At 44.7% G+C, this 14,834-nt stretch overlaps 1 protein-coding gene across 8 annotated transcripts in view; it reads left to right on the top strand.

The window, feature by feature from the left end:
* SWT1 (SWT1 RNA endoribonuclease homolog) overlaps nt 1-14,834 on the top strand; it is a 264,858-nt gene extending 250,024 nt beyond the window's left edge. For 5 of the 8 annotated variants that reach the window (XM_079981282.1, XM_079981285.1, XM_079981284.1 and 2 more), the window contains 7 exons: nt 1,194-1,332; nt 2,037-2,182; nt 3,759-3,961; nt 4,700-4,831; nt 9,078-9,144; nt 11,758-11,822; nt 13,234-14,834. In XM_079981282.1, the coding sequence (XP_079837408.1) occupies nt 1,194-1,332; nt 2,037-2,182; nt 3,759-3,961; nt 4,700-4,831; nt 9,078-9,144; nt 11,758-11,822; nt 13,234-13,339 (858 nt within the window). In that variant the 3' untranslated portion in view covers nt 13,340-14,834. Of the gene's footprint in view, nt 1-1,193; nt 1,333-2,036; nt 2,183-3,758; nt 3,962-4,699; nt 4,832-9,077; nt 9,145-11,689; nt 11,823-13,233 lie in introns of those variants that run through there. The other 3 variants (XR_013840025.1, XM_079981287.1, XM_079981288.1) reach the window with 3 other exon arrangements.

The following is a 14,834-nucleotide window of genomic DNA, read 5'->3' as shown; positions in this document are numbered from 1 at the left end:
GTTCTCGGTCCACATACTGCTTGAGCCTACCTTGTAGAATTTTAAGCATAACCTTGCTAGCCTGTGAAATGAGTGCAATTGTGCGGTAGTTGGAGCATTCTTTGGCACTGCCCTTCTTTGGGATTGGGATGTAGACTGATCTTCTACAATCCTCTGGCCACTGCTGAGTTTTCCAAACTTGCTGGCATATTGAGTGTAGCACCTTAACAGCATCATCTTTTAAAATTTTAAATAGTTCAGCTGGAATACCATCACTTCCACTGGCCTTGTTATCTGCAGTGCTTTCTAAGGCCCATTTGACTTCACTCTCCAGGATGTCTGGCTAAAGGTCAGCAACCACACTACCTGGGGTGTACAAGACATCCATATCTTTCTGGTATAATTCCTCTGTGTATTCTTGCCACCTCTTCTTGATGTCTTCTGCTTCTGTTAGGTCCTTACCACTTTTGTCCTTTATTATGGTAATCTTTGTACGAAATGTTCCTTTCATATCTCCAATTTTCTTGAACAGATCTCTGGTTCTTCCCATTCTGTTGTTTTCCTCTATTTCTATTTCTTTGCATTGCTCTCATGGTTTAAGCTCAGTTTATTGGCCACCGGCCAACCTACCACTGCATTCAGACAGCATTCCAGACCATACTCTGCTTTCCCTAACTCGGACATTATGGGTAAGTATAGCTGTGTATCATCAGTGAACTGATAACACCCCAAAACTTAATGAACACTCGCAGTGGTTTCATATAGATGTTAAACAGCATTGGTGAGAGGATCATGTCCTGTGACACACTAAACTACAAGGATCGTGGAGCTGAGACCTAATCCCTCAGTTCTATTTTCTGGACACAGCCCTGTAGGTAGGAGTAGAATCACTGTAAAACAGTGCCCCTAGTGCCCATCCCAGAGAACCAGTCCAGCAATACACAGTGACCAATGGTATCAAAAGCCACCAAATGATTGAGAAGGAGAAAATATGTTAGTATGCAGGAGACCACATTAATGGGTCGTTGTCAGTGAAGCTGACCAGAAATTAAATATGTATCATCTTTATGCACCAGTTTTCCCATCCTTGCAGAAACAGTGTGATCAGCAGTAAGGTCTGACATAATTCGTGCTTCAAGAAATGGAAACCTGACCACTAAATTATATCAGAGATTAGAGATTAATATTTAAACTCCCCCCCCCTCTTTTTTTAGGTAGTGTATCATCACCCGCCATGGACATTAGCAAAGGTGTTGGAGTGCTACAAAAAACACTGGGTGGCTGTTTTTGGAATGGTTATATCAAGAAACTTTCTTTCAACCGTTGAATATTTACATGAACATCTTTGTAAAGGTAAGAAAATGTTAACCCTTGAAACTATTTGAAAGCCCAAAACCTGCACCAAAGGGCATATCAGTACTGAAAACCTCAAATGTGTTTATCATGTCTTCCTCCAAGGAACCTTCAGAGCTATGATACAGGTTTCTAGCAATCCCAAGCACTCCCAAATTACTAAAATATAATAGGGTTCATTTGTATAAGCCATAGAACAGGAGTGCAGTCTTAAACATGTTTACTCAAAACTAAGTCTCTTGAGTTCAGTGTATAGCAGGAGTGGCTAATCTGTGGGCTACACCCAAGAGTTTTTGTGTACCTATGTGATGCCAAAAGTATTTTGAGGTTCCCAAAAGTACCCTGTAGTTGGTCCATTAAAAATATGTACATATTGACCACCAGCATATTCCCTTCCATGGTTCTGTGATGCTAGAAGGTTTTGGTGACCTCCCAAGTCATGCAGAATTGTAGTGAGTCCCTGCTAGATCCAGGATCTTCAGGAGATGTGTGTCAGTGGTAGATGGTAGCAAGATGCGAGCACCCTTTGAATGCACTGCTTATCAGTTGTTGTTGCTGAATAGTTCAAATTGCAAATATACTGAGTTGTATTTGAGGATTCCTTATGGTATGGTTGTATTTTGCTTCCTGTCCTCTTTCAACTTTTTCCTCCTTAACATCTCTCTCTCTCTCTCTCTCTCTCTCTCTCTCTCTCTCTCTCTCAGCTTCTGTGGTTAAACCCTCAACAGTGAATCAGGTGCTCCAGGAATCTAAAATGCTGTTGGAGGAGTTCAGCTCAAGATCAGAATATGATGGTATCCTTCCCAAGGCTTTAGCTCAGGTGAATAAACTGCTCAAGACGCTTGACAAGGTAAGAGCTGCTTAGTTTTGACAGACGCCATTCCTTTTACATGCACAGGCATGTATCCGATTGCCACAGAAATGTTGCTGTTGCTTATTTATCATCATCATCATCATCATCATCATCATCATCCAGGGTTAAAAGCTACTCGTGTTAGAAAACTTCTTTTTAATGGCAACTTGAAATACACTTTCAATGTCATCTGTGGAACAGATGGTCAAAATAAATCTCAGAGGTAACTTTTGAACAAAATGTGTTTGCTTTTATCCTTTTCTTGCAGGGGAATGGATAAGGGTGGGCGAGTCTGCTAGACTCTTGGGTCAGCCCCTGCCTGGGAGGAGTTGAAAGCCAGGAGCTGCCCTCTGGAGGCTACAAAGGCTGTCCCGGAAGCCTCAAGCCTTTCGGGTGCAGTGGGAACTCTCACTGCGCTCCAAAGGCTTTGGGTCAGCGAAAGGAAACCGAAGCCTTTGGGAGGTCATGTTGCACTCCAAAGGCTTCAGGGATCTTTGAGGCTCGGGGGGCACACAAGCTCAGGGGGCAGGGGGCAGGCGATGTGCCACCTCTGCGCTGCTCCCCGACCTGGTTTTGAGGCTGGCGGTGGGGGAAAGCTGCGCTTCCCCCCACTGCCAGCCCCAAAAGCTCAGGGGGCAGCAGGAAGGCGGTGCGCTGCCTTTGCGCTGCTCCCCGACCTCTTTGAGGCTTTTCCCCGAGGAGGGAGAAGGGACTGACTGGCCGTGTCAGTCCCTTCTCCCTTCTGGTCGAAAAGCCCGCAGGAGCCGTGCGCCTCTTAAAGGGTGTGTGGCTCCTGTGGGCTTTTGCGGGAATTCCCCCACCTCCTGCAAAAGCAGGGAGAAGGTCTGGGAGAAGTGCACAGGTTGTGCGCAGCCTGTCTGCTGCTCCCAGAGCTGGGGGGGGGATCATATTTCCTTGATTTCCCCCTCTGAAAACTAGGTTCACCCTATGGAGTGAAAAATACGGTGATGTCAAAAATTAGGAGGGCCATGCACTGATGTTATATTTTGGGTCAAAGTATGAAGGGTGGTAGGGGACGCAGGTGGCGCTGTGGGTTAAAGCCTCAGCGCCTAGGGCTTGCCGATCGAAAGGTCGGCGGTTCGAATCCCTGCGGCGGGGTGCGCTCCCGCTGCTCGGTCCCAGCGCCTGCCAACCTAGCAGTTCGAAAGCACCTCCAGGTGCAAGTAGATAAATAGGGACCGCTTACCAGCGGGAAGGTAAACGGCGTTTCCGTGTGCGGCTCTGGCTCTGGCCAGAGCAGTGATGTCACGCTGGCCACGTGACCCGGAAGTGTCTCCGGACAGCGCTGGCCCCTGGCCTCTTAAGTGAGATGGGCGCACAACCCCAGAGTCTGTCAAGACTGGCCCGTACGGGCAGGGGTACCTTTACCTTTTATGAAGGGTGGTATATAAATGTCTTTAAGTCAGTGAAATGATTTGAAGTAAATCTCAATTTTACTGTGGTTATATCAGTCTTAGTGTGTCATTCCTTTAAAAAATCTGGTAGCTTGCAGCTTTAGCACATCAGATCCAGTAAATTTACTGCTTGCTTGCTATATTTTCATAATATTCAGCCAGGTGCTGGACCAAATACTCCAGACACCCTCAAATCTACTTCAGGAACTACTACTTGTGAACAAATGGAAGATGTAGCTTTGACCCAGCACACTCAGGATGTAGATACGTCCTTGTCGCCTAAGCCTTTAGCCCAAGGAAACAGGCATGTGGAAATCTGGTCTGTCCTTGAAAGCGTCTGGAACACAATAAACCTATTCAGGTAATAAAAGCTGAAAGAGAGTGTTCTTCTTGAAATCAAGGTTGTCTTATTTTTAGGCAAAATGTAAAGCATCCTAGGGTTAGCGCAGATGTGCTTGCATGCTCCTTGATGACTGGCAGCCAAATTTGTGAATTTAATCCACTGTCAAGAACATTATGTTCAGAGAAGAGAAGAAATTATTTGGAAGTTCTGCCTGTACTGGTTCATCAGTGGTGACTCCTTCATACATGCATGCTGTCACCTAACACAGTCACTGCAAATACATGTGTGAACAAGCCCTTAATGAAAACTGTAAAAACATAGTTTGTGAAGTGGGCTTCAGTCTACCACAAGGTTGGATGGCAAAAAGATTTTTTTTAAAAAAAGTTAGTGCAAACTGGAAGATGGCAATGCATACATCTGAAGGAGAATTTTAAACAGCTCAGTAGTTGTTTAAAAACTTTTGCAATGGAAACTTAATGCAAAAGGTTGTGTGTCTTTTCTGAGGAAATAGTCCTATTATCACTGCAGTTATACCCCTATTCACTATGAATTTATGAATAGGATTAGACAGAATGCCTTTGCTTCAGTGAGCTCTTTTGAAAAAGAATCCGTATACATGCAATAGGATTTCCTGCCTCTGATTCTGTCTGGGTTTTTTCCCCCTCTCTTTCCATCCTTGCCTCCCCACCCCATTCCTGTCTAGGACAATAGGTAGTTCATTGCCTGTTTTAAAATTCATTCTTTTATTTTTCTTAGTCTAGAACTTTTCCAGAAGCTGGACCTCAATACAGCTACCACCACTCAGAATATGGACTCGTTCAAAGACGCTTTCGTCGGTCTGCAGAAGTTAATGGCGGCAGTGAACGAAATCCTAGCAGGAATTCGGCAGTAAGTTTATGTGAGCTGAATGGAGTACAGATGATTCCCACTTATGTGGGGGTTACGTCCCCAGATAACCGTGAAATTGTGAATAGTGGGGAACACCATCTAAAAACCTGTGAAAAACCCTCTAAACGTCTGAAAACCCTTGAAAAACTTTTAAAAACCATGAGCACTTACAAGCTATCTCCCCCCCCCATTCTTTTCCTACCATTTTTGCAGTTTTTGTGCTCTTTTCCAGGTTGTTTTTGCCCTTGAAATTGAAATATTTATTTATTTATTTCCTGGCACTGCAGGTGTACACGGTTGCACACAAGTCAAAAGTGCATAAGTGGGAAAATGCCTGTATGTTACTCTGATGTGTAATCTCATGTCTTCACAGCTGTTTGTTGGAGCCACTGTGTTGAAACAAGTTTCTTGGTACTTTCAGCTTGTGATTACCGTATTTTTCGCCCTATAGGACGCACCTTTTCCCCTCCAAAAATGAAGGGGAAGTGTGTGTGCGTCCTATGGGGCGAATGCAGGCTTTCGCTGAAGCCTGGAGAGCGAGAGGGGTTGGTGCGCACCAACCCCTCTCACTCTCCAGGCTTCAGGAAGCTATCCGCGAGCCTTGGGAGCCCACAGAAGTTCCTGCCAGTCTCCCCAGGCTTCCAGAGAGCTGCCTGCATCCTGAAGCCCGGGGCGCGCTGAGAAGTGCGCTCCGGGCTTCGGGCAGCTCTCCGCAAGCCTGGGGAGACTGGCGCGACTTCCCGCCGGGCTCCCTAGGCTTGCAGATAGCAGCTTGTTCTGGGGGCTGGGGTCGAGGGAAGCTCGGGCTTCCCTCGCCCCTGCCCCGGGCCTGGGGGGGAAATAATTTTTTTTTTCTTTATTTCCCCCCCAAAAAACTAGGTGCTCCCTATGGGCCGGTGTGCCCTATGGGGCGAAAAATACGGTATGTATTGATCCCAGGCATCTGAAATAATACCCACTGGCCTTCATAGTTGCCTGTTAGCAACTACCTGTTAGCTAGTTCCAAAAACTGAACCTCCACTTTCATATATTGTTACTAGTATTTCACAAGGCAAGGTGCCTGTATTTCAATTGTTTTATCATGCTCATGGTTTTTATGATTTTAGGGATGTTTGAACTATTTTGTTACGTGTTGTGGCTTTTATGATTTTTAAAAGCCACATTGAGTTTGTTTTATAAAGTAAAGCCAGGTATAAAGAAGTTACAAAGTTAGCTTTATTTTTTATTCTAAATTACCGTAGTACCTCGTTTTGCGACCAGGATCTGTTCCGGAGCCCTGGTCACTGGCCGAAAAGGACGCTGGACAAAGCGCTACATCTGCACATGCGTGTGGAGCAGTTTGTGCTTCTGCGCATGTGCGATTTAGCACTTCTGTGCATGCATGAGTGGCGAACCCGGAAGTAACCCGTTCTGGTACTTCTGGGTTTGCCACAGATGTTCGACGGAATGGGCTCTCGAAGAGGTGGACGCTAGACAAGGTACCACTGTAATCCACACACATACAAGATTTTAGCAGGTGACCTGCTAAGAGGTGGGACCAACCAAGGATGGTACGGAAGCACTTCTATAAAAAAAAAAAACCTTTAATTTTTTTTATTGTATACAAATAGATATAGGATATCAGTCCTTCTCATTAACTGCTTTGGAAGGTTGGCAATCTAACTCCAATCTTCTTTGGTATGTGTTTTCCCCCCAACTTTTTATAAAAAATAAATACTAGAAAACTTGGGTCTGCTGCTGCGAATTTGTGGACATGTATATTTATGTGCCACAAAACATTCCTCCTCAAAAATGCTGCCGTTAGCCAACTGTCAGTCACTTACATGAAATTCAGTAAATAAGTAAAAACTTCGGTAAACAAATCACTATGCATAATATGTTGTTCTTGGGTCAGTACTTGCCACTGCGGTCAGTTGTCTGCTGTGTGGGCCTACTTTCTGCTTCCACAGGGCTTGATGCCATGTATTCCGGTCGGTACTAGGGCTGTGCATTGGTTCTGTACGCGGTTTGAATTACAAAGTGAATATGGGTACCGTATTTTTCGCCCTATAGGACGCACTTTTTCCCCTCCAAAAATGAAGGGGAAATGTGTGTGCGTCCTATGGGGCGAATGCAGGCTTTCGGTGAAGCCTGGAGAGCGAGAGGGGTCGGTGCACACCGACCCCTCTCGCTCTCCAGGCTTCGCGGACCTCTCCGCAAGCAGTGGGAGTGCTCCCGCTGCTTGCGGAGAGTTGCCTGCGTGCAGAAGCCTGCGCGCGCTGAGCTCAGCGTGTCCAGGCTTCGCGGACCTCTCAGCAAGCAGCGGGAGCCAGCGCTGGGCTCCCACAGCTTGCAGAGAGCTGCCTGTTTGGGGGCTGGGGTCGGGGGAAGCTCGGGCGGGCCTCCCCCGCCCCAGCCCCGCGCCTGGGGGGGAAATAATTTTTTTCCCTTTATTTCCCCCCCAAAAAACTAGGTGCGCCTTATGGGACGGTGCGTCCTATAGGGCGAAAAATACGGTAATCTGAAGGAGGCTTTCACATTCTGGAGTCAGATTGCACCATTGACAAGGGATTTTTAATAGCTAAAGTCCTGAATCACATGCATACATTTTGCAATATAGTGCAGGTGTTCTCAAACATCTCTTCTCTCAGAGCCCACTTGAGATGGCTGAAAATTACTGATGCCAATCACCTACCAAAAAAGGTGATGTAGGAGCAGAATCACAATATGTTGTCAAATACGGAATTGGGCATAAAGTAAGGATGGATGAGACCACAGGGCCCACCTGAAAGTAGCCTGAGGGTCGAACTGAGAAACACTGCTCTAGATTAATGGTGTGCAAATGTCTGCTGCCATCTAATGGCTATTTAGGAGACAGCGGAAGATATATGAAGAGATTTGGCTGTAGATGAAAATAATCGTTATACTCTGGGTTAAGCAGAGAGAGCCTTGAGTAGTCTATAGAACAAAGTGTGTAGCAAGAACTGGATCTTTTGAGTTCCTTTGCAGAGCACACAAAAAAGTATATGCGTCCTACATAAAACTTTGATTCCTGAGTATGCCAAAGCTGTCCAATATTAGAAGCGCTGGGGGAGGCAGCAATATATATTTTTTTAATCACAGGTTTTATAGGCATTTCCTTTGTGCTAATGAACTGTGAACTGTGAAAATTGCTTTAAATTAAAATCATTCTGCAGTGTGAACCAGGGTCATTTGGAAGATTTCTACAAGGTGTTAGGAAGAAAAATATAGGCAGGATTGAAAGCCACAAGAAAAGGACAAGGAGCCCTCTGTGGCTTAGAAGGTCAATGCTGAATGCTTAGGAGGAGAGCATTCATACATGTCAGACGTCGCTTGTTACATACTGTAACCCATGAATCATGCACTGGTTAGGCCTGCACATAGGAGTTAAAATCTCTAAGCAAAGTTTTCTGCAAAAAAGAAGCAGAAAAGTAGGGAGGAGGTAGAGAGTGAACTTGGAATTTCCGGCCCCTTCAATATGATGAAGAGTAATATTTTGGACAGAATAAGATACGTTGCGAAGTGTATACACACAGATCCCTAATGGTCATGAGGCTGTGGCATTGGACCTGAAATACAACAGAGGTTTCCTGTTAATCCTCATACCCTGTTTGTAATACATCGGGTTGGCCACTGTGAGAACAAGATGCTAGGATAGATAAACCTTTGGCCTAACTGGCAGGGGTCTTCTTATGTCTTCAGTAGTGTTTCTCCTGAGAGTTGACATGACTGGGCAGGAATGTGCAAAGTAAGGTGTCCTGGTCCCAAGTTATTCAGGGCTTTCTATGCCAAAGGCAAGCCCTTAAACGTGACCCAGTAGCACGTGCGATGTGCTGTCAATAGGGCTCCCCCTTCAATAGCTTTGCGGCAGCATTCTGCACTAGTTGCAATTTCTGGACCAATATTAAGGGAAGCCCCAAACAGAGCACATTTCAGTAATTGAATCCCCTACTGCCCGAATTTACAAATTAAGAACACGTGTTTTAAGATGATTTTATATAGCTTTAATTCTATCGGTGTTTAATTGTATTTTAATGATCAGTTTTCTATGTTCTTAGCAGTTCTTGTTTTTATCTGTAAGTTGCTTTTCTGAGCCCTGTCAGGGGAAAAAAGGCAACAAATAAATAACTAAATAAGAACCTCATTCATGCGGTATAAGCAGTGATGTGAACTTCTTGTGTCATTGGGTCATCCATGTTTAAAATCCTTTAATGAGTTTTCCACTGTTTGTTCTTATCTTTTTCAGGGTTTTAGTGCCAAACAGTAGCTTTCAAGATGTCTGGGCTCTCTATAGCTTTTTAACTAATAATAAGGTAGGTTTGATTTCCCCTTTAAAGTATTTTGTAGGTGTTACGAATACTTTATGTTGACCCAAAACGCTGAAATTTTGTGTGCAGATAGTCCAGGGCAGACTGATTACTAGGCCAGTCTAATAATTTCTTCCTTGAAATGGGAAACATGAAGTGTCCCCCAAATGCTTAAGGTATAATCACACAATTTGGTAAGCAAAATCCTTGTAAGTTTACTTTGTGACCATAGCTCACATCACATCAACCCGTAGAGCTGTCTAAATCAAGTCAGCTGCTATGGGGATGGCGGATTAAACTGGCAGCCGAGAAAAATATCCCTCCACATTCTTCAGACAACTTTCACTTTATCTGACAAGGACTGTTGCCTCTCCAAAGAGGTCAGTTGCGCCTGCTGGAGCTTCACGTACATTGGTCAGCCAGCCTGGAAGCGGGGTAGATTTGCTCCCTGCAAGTCTAGAAACATGTTTCTGGCTGCCTCTCCATTTAAACATTCTAGTATATATTGTTAGTCCATAATAACCGTAAGTCAAGCAACTCATTCTTATTTCTGGATACTCGCAGAGCTTTCTAAAACCAATAATAAACCCGAGAGTTGTTGCTAACCAGGAATGAGAGTGTTGCACTGTGGCTCTTTTCTTTGCCACACTGTAATGTTGGAAGACCAAGGTCACATGGGACTACTTCTTATGTGACCTCAAACACCCAGTGTTTACTGAGCAGCATAGAAAGAAACCACCATAGGATCATTGGGCCAGCTCACACAGTCCACAGTGGCCCAGCACATTCCCAGAAACCATCACTTGGAGCTGCTGGCTGTTTGAACCAGCCTCCTATTTTAGCAGCCAACAAACCTGAGATGGAATGTCCTTGGCAGAAGACTTCCAAGTTCAGATTGAGAGCAAAGTGCTCTGTTAGTAGAACTTAATGCCACCTGGATACTATGGCAGCCAGTGAGCTGGTTTGCTAAGGGGAACCAGCCAGTGCCATGGGGACGTGATGAAGGGGAAGGGACACCCCTTCCCACCTCTTACCTTTTGCTGTGTGAAGGTGGAGGTGGCAGCAATCGGCATCATGCGCAGTTGCTGAGTGTGGACGATTGTCATGGCAAAGGTATTGGCTGTTGATGTTGTCGTGGGTGACCCTCCACTCAGCAGCTGGGCTTTTGCTTTGGCACCCAATGCTATGCTTACCCCTTCTTTTTATGGTAAGGAGAAATAAGTGTGGAAAGGTTCCTCCATGGCCACTCATGGTTTTGCTTAGCAGACTCTCTCACTGGCATGAACAACCAATGCAACAGGATGCATTTATGTTGCCCATAACATAGCTTTGTATTAGAAGTTGTTTCCTTTTAGAGGTCTAGTGTAGTTCCATAATTTCAGTGATTCAGTTCACCAAGACAGAAGCACATTTTCATTTGAGTCAAGCAAGGGAGACTTCCATTTCCAAGGTGGTTGATATTTCACTGCCTGATTCATCATTGCATGCTGTTCCCCAGAGACTGAACCAGAACTGTAACCATAGAAAAGTGGCTTAGAGCCTCTTAGGAATATGTGAGAACACCACTTATTTCCTCTTGGCTGGGTTTTCTCTAAACTTCTTTACAGCTTCATTCTAGAGTGAATTTGACATTACCACTTTATTGAATACGCAGCTCCATTTGCTGCCTGAGTCCACAGCTATTAAGGAAAACACCATATATTTTCTTTCTTGTTTCATATTGATTGATTGGTTAGCAGTGGCGTAGCGTGGGGGGTGCAGGGGGGGCCAGCCGCACCGGGTGCAACATCTGGGGGTTAGGGGTAGGGTTAGGGTTGGGGGGGACAAATCCATGGGTTAGGGGGCACAAATCCACGGGTTAGGGGGCGCAAATTACTTGCCTTGCCCCGGGTGCTGACAACCCACGCTACGCCACTGTTGGTTAGAGCTAGGATAAAGAGATATAATTCAAGGCAGCTTCTTATGAGTAAGGTGACCAAAACATTTGCAGGAGAAAACAAATGCAGACTGCCAAGTTATTAGTCGGTCACCAAATTTCAGCTTTGTGGTATTGGATGCAGATAACGCCATTGGGCAAAGAACCTCACTAACAGAATTTGCTAGCCTTTAAATTATGGGAATATAGACTCTACATAGACCAATAGAAGTTTGCTTTGGAAGAGATGCCTTGTGTGTATTGAACTAATGGCTGTCTGCTGTGCTGGTCTGCATCAATAAGTATATCTTTCAGCTGCCATTTCTTTCACCCATGAGCTTGTTTCCCTTTCTCTAGTCAATCATAAATGGCATTGATTGGTACCATACTGCTTAATAAGTGCTCTGGAGTGATGGGTCAGCATCTCATACCCTGTAAAGTAGACTGCCAGCAAATTATTTTGCCAAAGATGCCACTTTTTTCACACTTGTTTTGCACACCAGGCTGGCAAAGTGCAGGGACTGTGGCTTGACTTGGCAAAGGGGCTGAGTGACAACTCGTGTTTTAAGGACTTCAATAAAAAGATAATCTGAAGCAGCCTTTAGTTCTTTTACAGCGATGAATAATTTCCAACAGCTAATATCCACATTTCATGACTGGCGAGTCTTCCTAGACATTTGTGTGGTTTTTCCCCTCCTTCATAGATGCACAATAATACGAAATTTACTGCTGAGGAACTTTATGACTGCATTTCCCAAGAGGTGTACAGGTAAGCTACTTTTTATACATCTGTAATTACTGGCCACAATCCTTTTTCACTTGTTTTTTCATTATGTTGAAAACATATTCTATGTGGCAGCATCCCCTCTTCCTTTCAGAACAGAGTAATTTTAGTTTGCAAAATAGTGATATTGGGATTTCTTGACAGCAACAGTCTGAATCCTATCTTCAGTATTCCTGTGTACTTAATAGAGTAAATGTACAAAACATCATCTGAAACAGATGTATTATTTTAAGATCTTTCAGTGAAACATACCTTGTGTTGAGCCTTGCTTTTTATCCTGTAATCAAGCAGAGTTCGGATATTTGAAAGAGGGCATAATTAAGGCATTAATGTTCATGCCCTTATATGCTGCCTTTATGTTCCCTGTGGTTTTTCAAAGAGACAGTCTTGTTAAGTTGTGTTATCAAACAGTCTTGATTGTTTTCCAAGATCATAATTTGAATTAGCATCAAACAAAAAGCAGGTTTTTTTTCTTTTCAGCACAGCTGCTGTGGAGCAGAATGTTTGGATGCTAATAAATGCAAAACTGGGGAAAACAATACAATTGTAACCTGAGCAAAACATAGACATTAGGGAGAATGCTTATGCAAACCAAAGCCTTTATGCTTCTGTGTGTCTCCAATTAAATTATTGTATAGAAATAAAATTATGCAGCTTATTAACATGGCCTTGATTGGCAGAACTGTCCTGTTTCATCTAATTCAGGACAATAAAATGTCATGTGTTCTAAGTTGCCCGTACTTTATACGTTACAATTAAAAGAAAACAAAACCCAAGGGATAAAGAGTAGGAACTGAAGTGTAATAAACTGAGTTGCACATTGAAAAGAGAGCACCAAGGCTTGATTAAAATAAAGCCAATAAGTAAAAGTATCTCCCTTAGTAAGGAATTCCAGAGTCTGGGTGTAGCCACCAAAAAGACACTCTCCTTCCTCCTCACCAGCTGTACTGCAGAAATTGAAAATGCAGAGTAGAGACTGTCCTGATTTCAATATATGGGGCAGACTCGGGTAGGAGAAGACAGCCTTTCAAGTAGTCTGGTCTTCAGCAGTGCCATAACCAGCACTCTTATGAATTGGACCCAGAAATGAGCTGGAAGCCAATACAGTGGACGCTCGTGTTGCGAACGTGATCCATGCAGGATGCACGTTGCGATTTGGCGCTTCTGCGCATGCGCGACCGCAGAAACCCGAAAGTAACCCCTTCCAGTACTTCCGTGTTTCGGCGGGTCCGTAACCCAAAAAACACAACCTGAAGCATCTATAACCCGAGGTATGACTGTACTGCCATTGTAACAAAGCAGTTGAAAAGTTGTTAAAGTGATCGCATTGGGACAGGTTTTAGTAATTAAATCTATGTGTTTTCTTCTCTCATCCCCCACCCCCTCCCTTCTCCAGGGACCGTTTATCGGTTGGATGCTGCCAACTAGCTCAACTGGACAACAATATTAAACAGTGCTATGAATCTGTCTGTCTGGAGATAAAGAACAGGGGTTGGCTCTAATTGTGCAATCAGCTGCAGCTTTTGAATTGTAGAGTTGGAGGGGACCCTGCGGGTCATCTAGCCCAACCCCCTGCAGTGAAGGAACACCTCAGTTTGATGGCCCAGCCAAAGATGGACCTTAGAGCAGTGTTACTAAATGGCATTATTTGCGCTCTCGGCAGCTATGCTTAAGGTCCCAAACTATACGTTACATTAATTGCGTAGTTTGGTGCTGTTCTTCCCCACCCACCCCTTATCTATATAGCAGCTGCTGAGGGGAGGGGGGTGAGGGTTAGGATTGGGACCCACAGCGGGGGTGGTGGTGGTGTTAAAATCTTCCCAAAGCTCATATTTGTATTGGGTATGTGTTGCCATTGGTGCCAGCAGAGTGAGAGAGACAGTTTTAGTCAGGATAACTCAGCGCAAGACTTTTAAACTCGGGACTGTAGTGTGAGGGTAAAGAGCAAACCCCCTTTTCCCCCAATCCTGATTTTTCAGTACATTTAAAAAAAAACTTGCCCAAACGGTTGTTAAGATAACGCACAATTTATCTAAAGAAATAGTAGCAGGGAAAAAAGAGTCCACATCGCAGTGATGGTAGCTTACCTCAGCAGAGATCCTGCCAACACAGTGGTCTCCCATCAGTTACAGCCTCTCTTACAATGAGGCCCCCACATCACTTAGGTATGTAAGGCACCAATCAGCAACTACTGATCAGCACCAATCAGCAACAACTCTCAAACACAAAGCATAGCCCCACCCCACGAACCACTTTTGACAGATGAGTGGGATCACTCACCTGATTGGTCTCACAGCAAGCCCCACTTTGGGCATGGATCGACTGCGCCAGCGAGGCGCACTTGTAAGCACCAATCAGCTGCTGGGCGCCGACAAGCCTTGCTTACCAAGGAGCAATTAGGAGCGCACACTAAGGCTCCCAGTTGTTCCTTTGCAACCATGTAATCCCCCCGCCCCCGATGCAGCATCTGACATCAAGTGAAGGGTAGGGGGATGTGGTTTGGGGAAAGCAGACTGGTGAGTCAGAGGTCCTAACCACAATAGGTGGTTAGGCCAGAAGCCAGCTAGGCCCACAGGCAGGATTTCAAATCCTCCAGCATCCTGAGCAAAGGCAATAGTAATAGCAATAGCAATAGCAATAGCACTGCAGCATTTTTGCTAGTGCAAAAGCAAAAGTAACTCATCGGTGGAGTGGCAGAGGCAGGATCAGGCCCTGGTTACAGACTCCTAGGAGAGAAGGCTTGGAAACCCCGAAGAACCCATTCTCAGTCCAATGGGAGGGATACAACCAGAGAGGGTTTGTCTCCAGCTACTCTCTAGAACAGGGACCTGTGATCAACTTTAGAAAATTTGGCTGGGGCTGATTGGCACTGTAGTCCAAAACATCTAGTGGGCACCAGTTTGGTGAAGAATGTTCTATATCTTCATCCCATTATTGAATTTCGGGCATTTCATCCTTTCCAGCCTCTCTTAATTAAAACAGTATTTTTTCACTTTA

Source organism: Podarcis cretensis, assembly GCF_951804945.1.
Source record: "Podarcis cretensis genome assembly, chromosome: 6".
Taxonomy (NCBI): Eukaryota; Metazoa; Chordata; class Lepidosauria; order Squamata; family Lacertidae; genus Podarcis; species Podarcis cretensis.
This window is presented reverse-complemented; position numbering and strand designations above follow the sequence as displayed.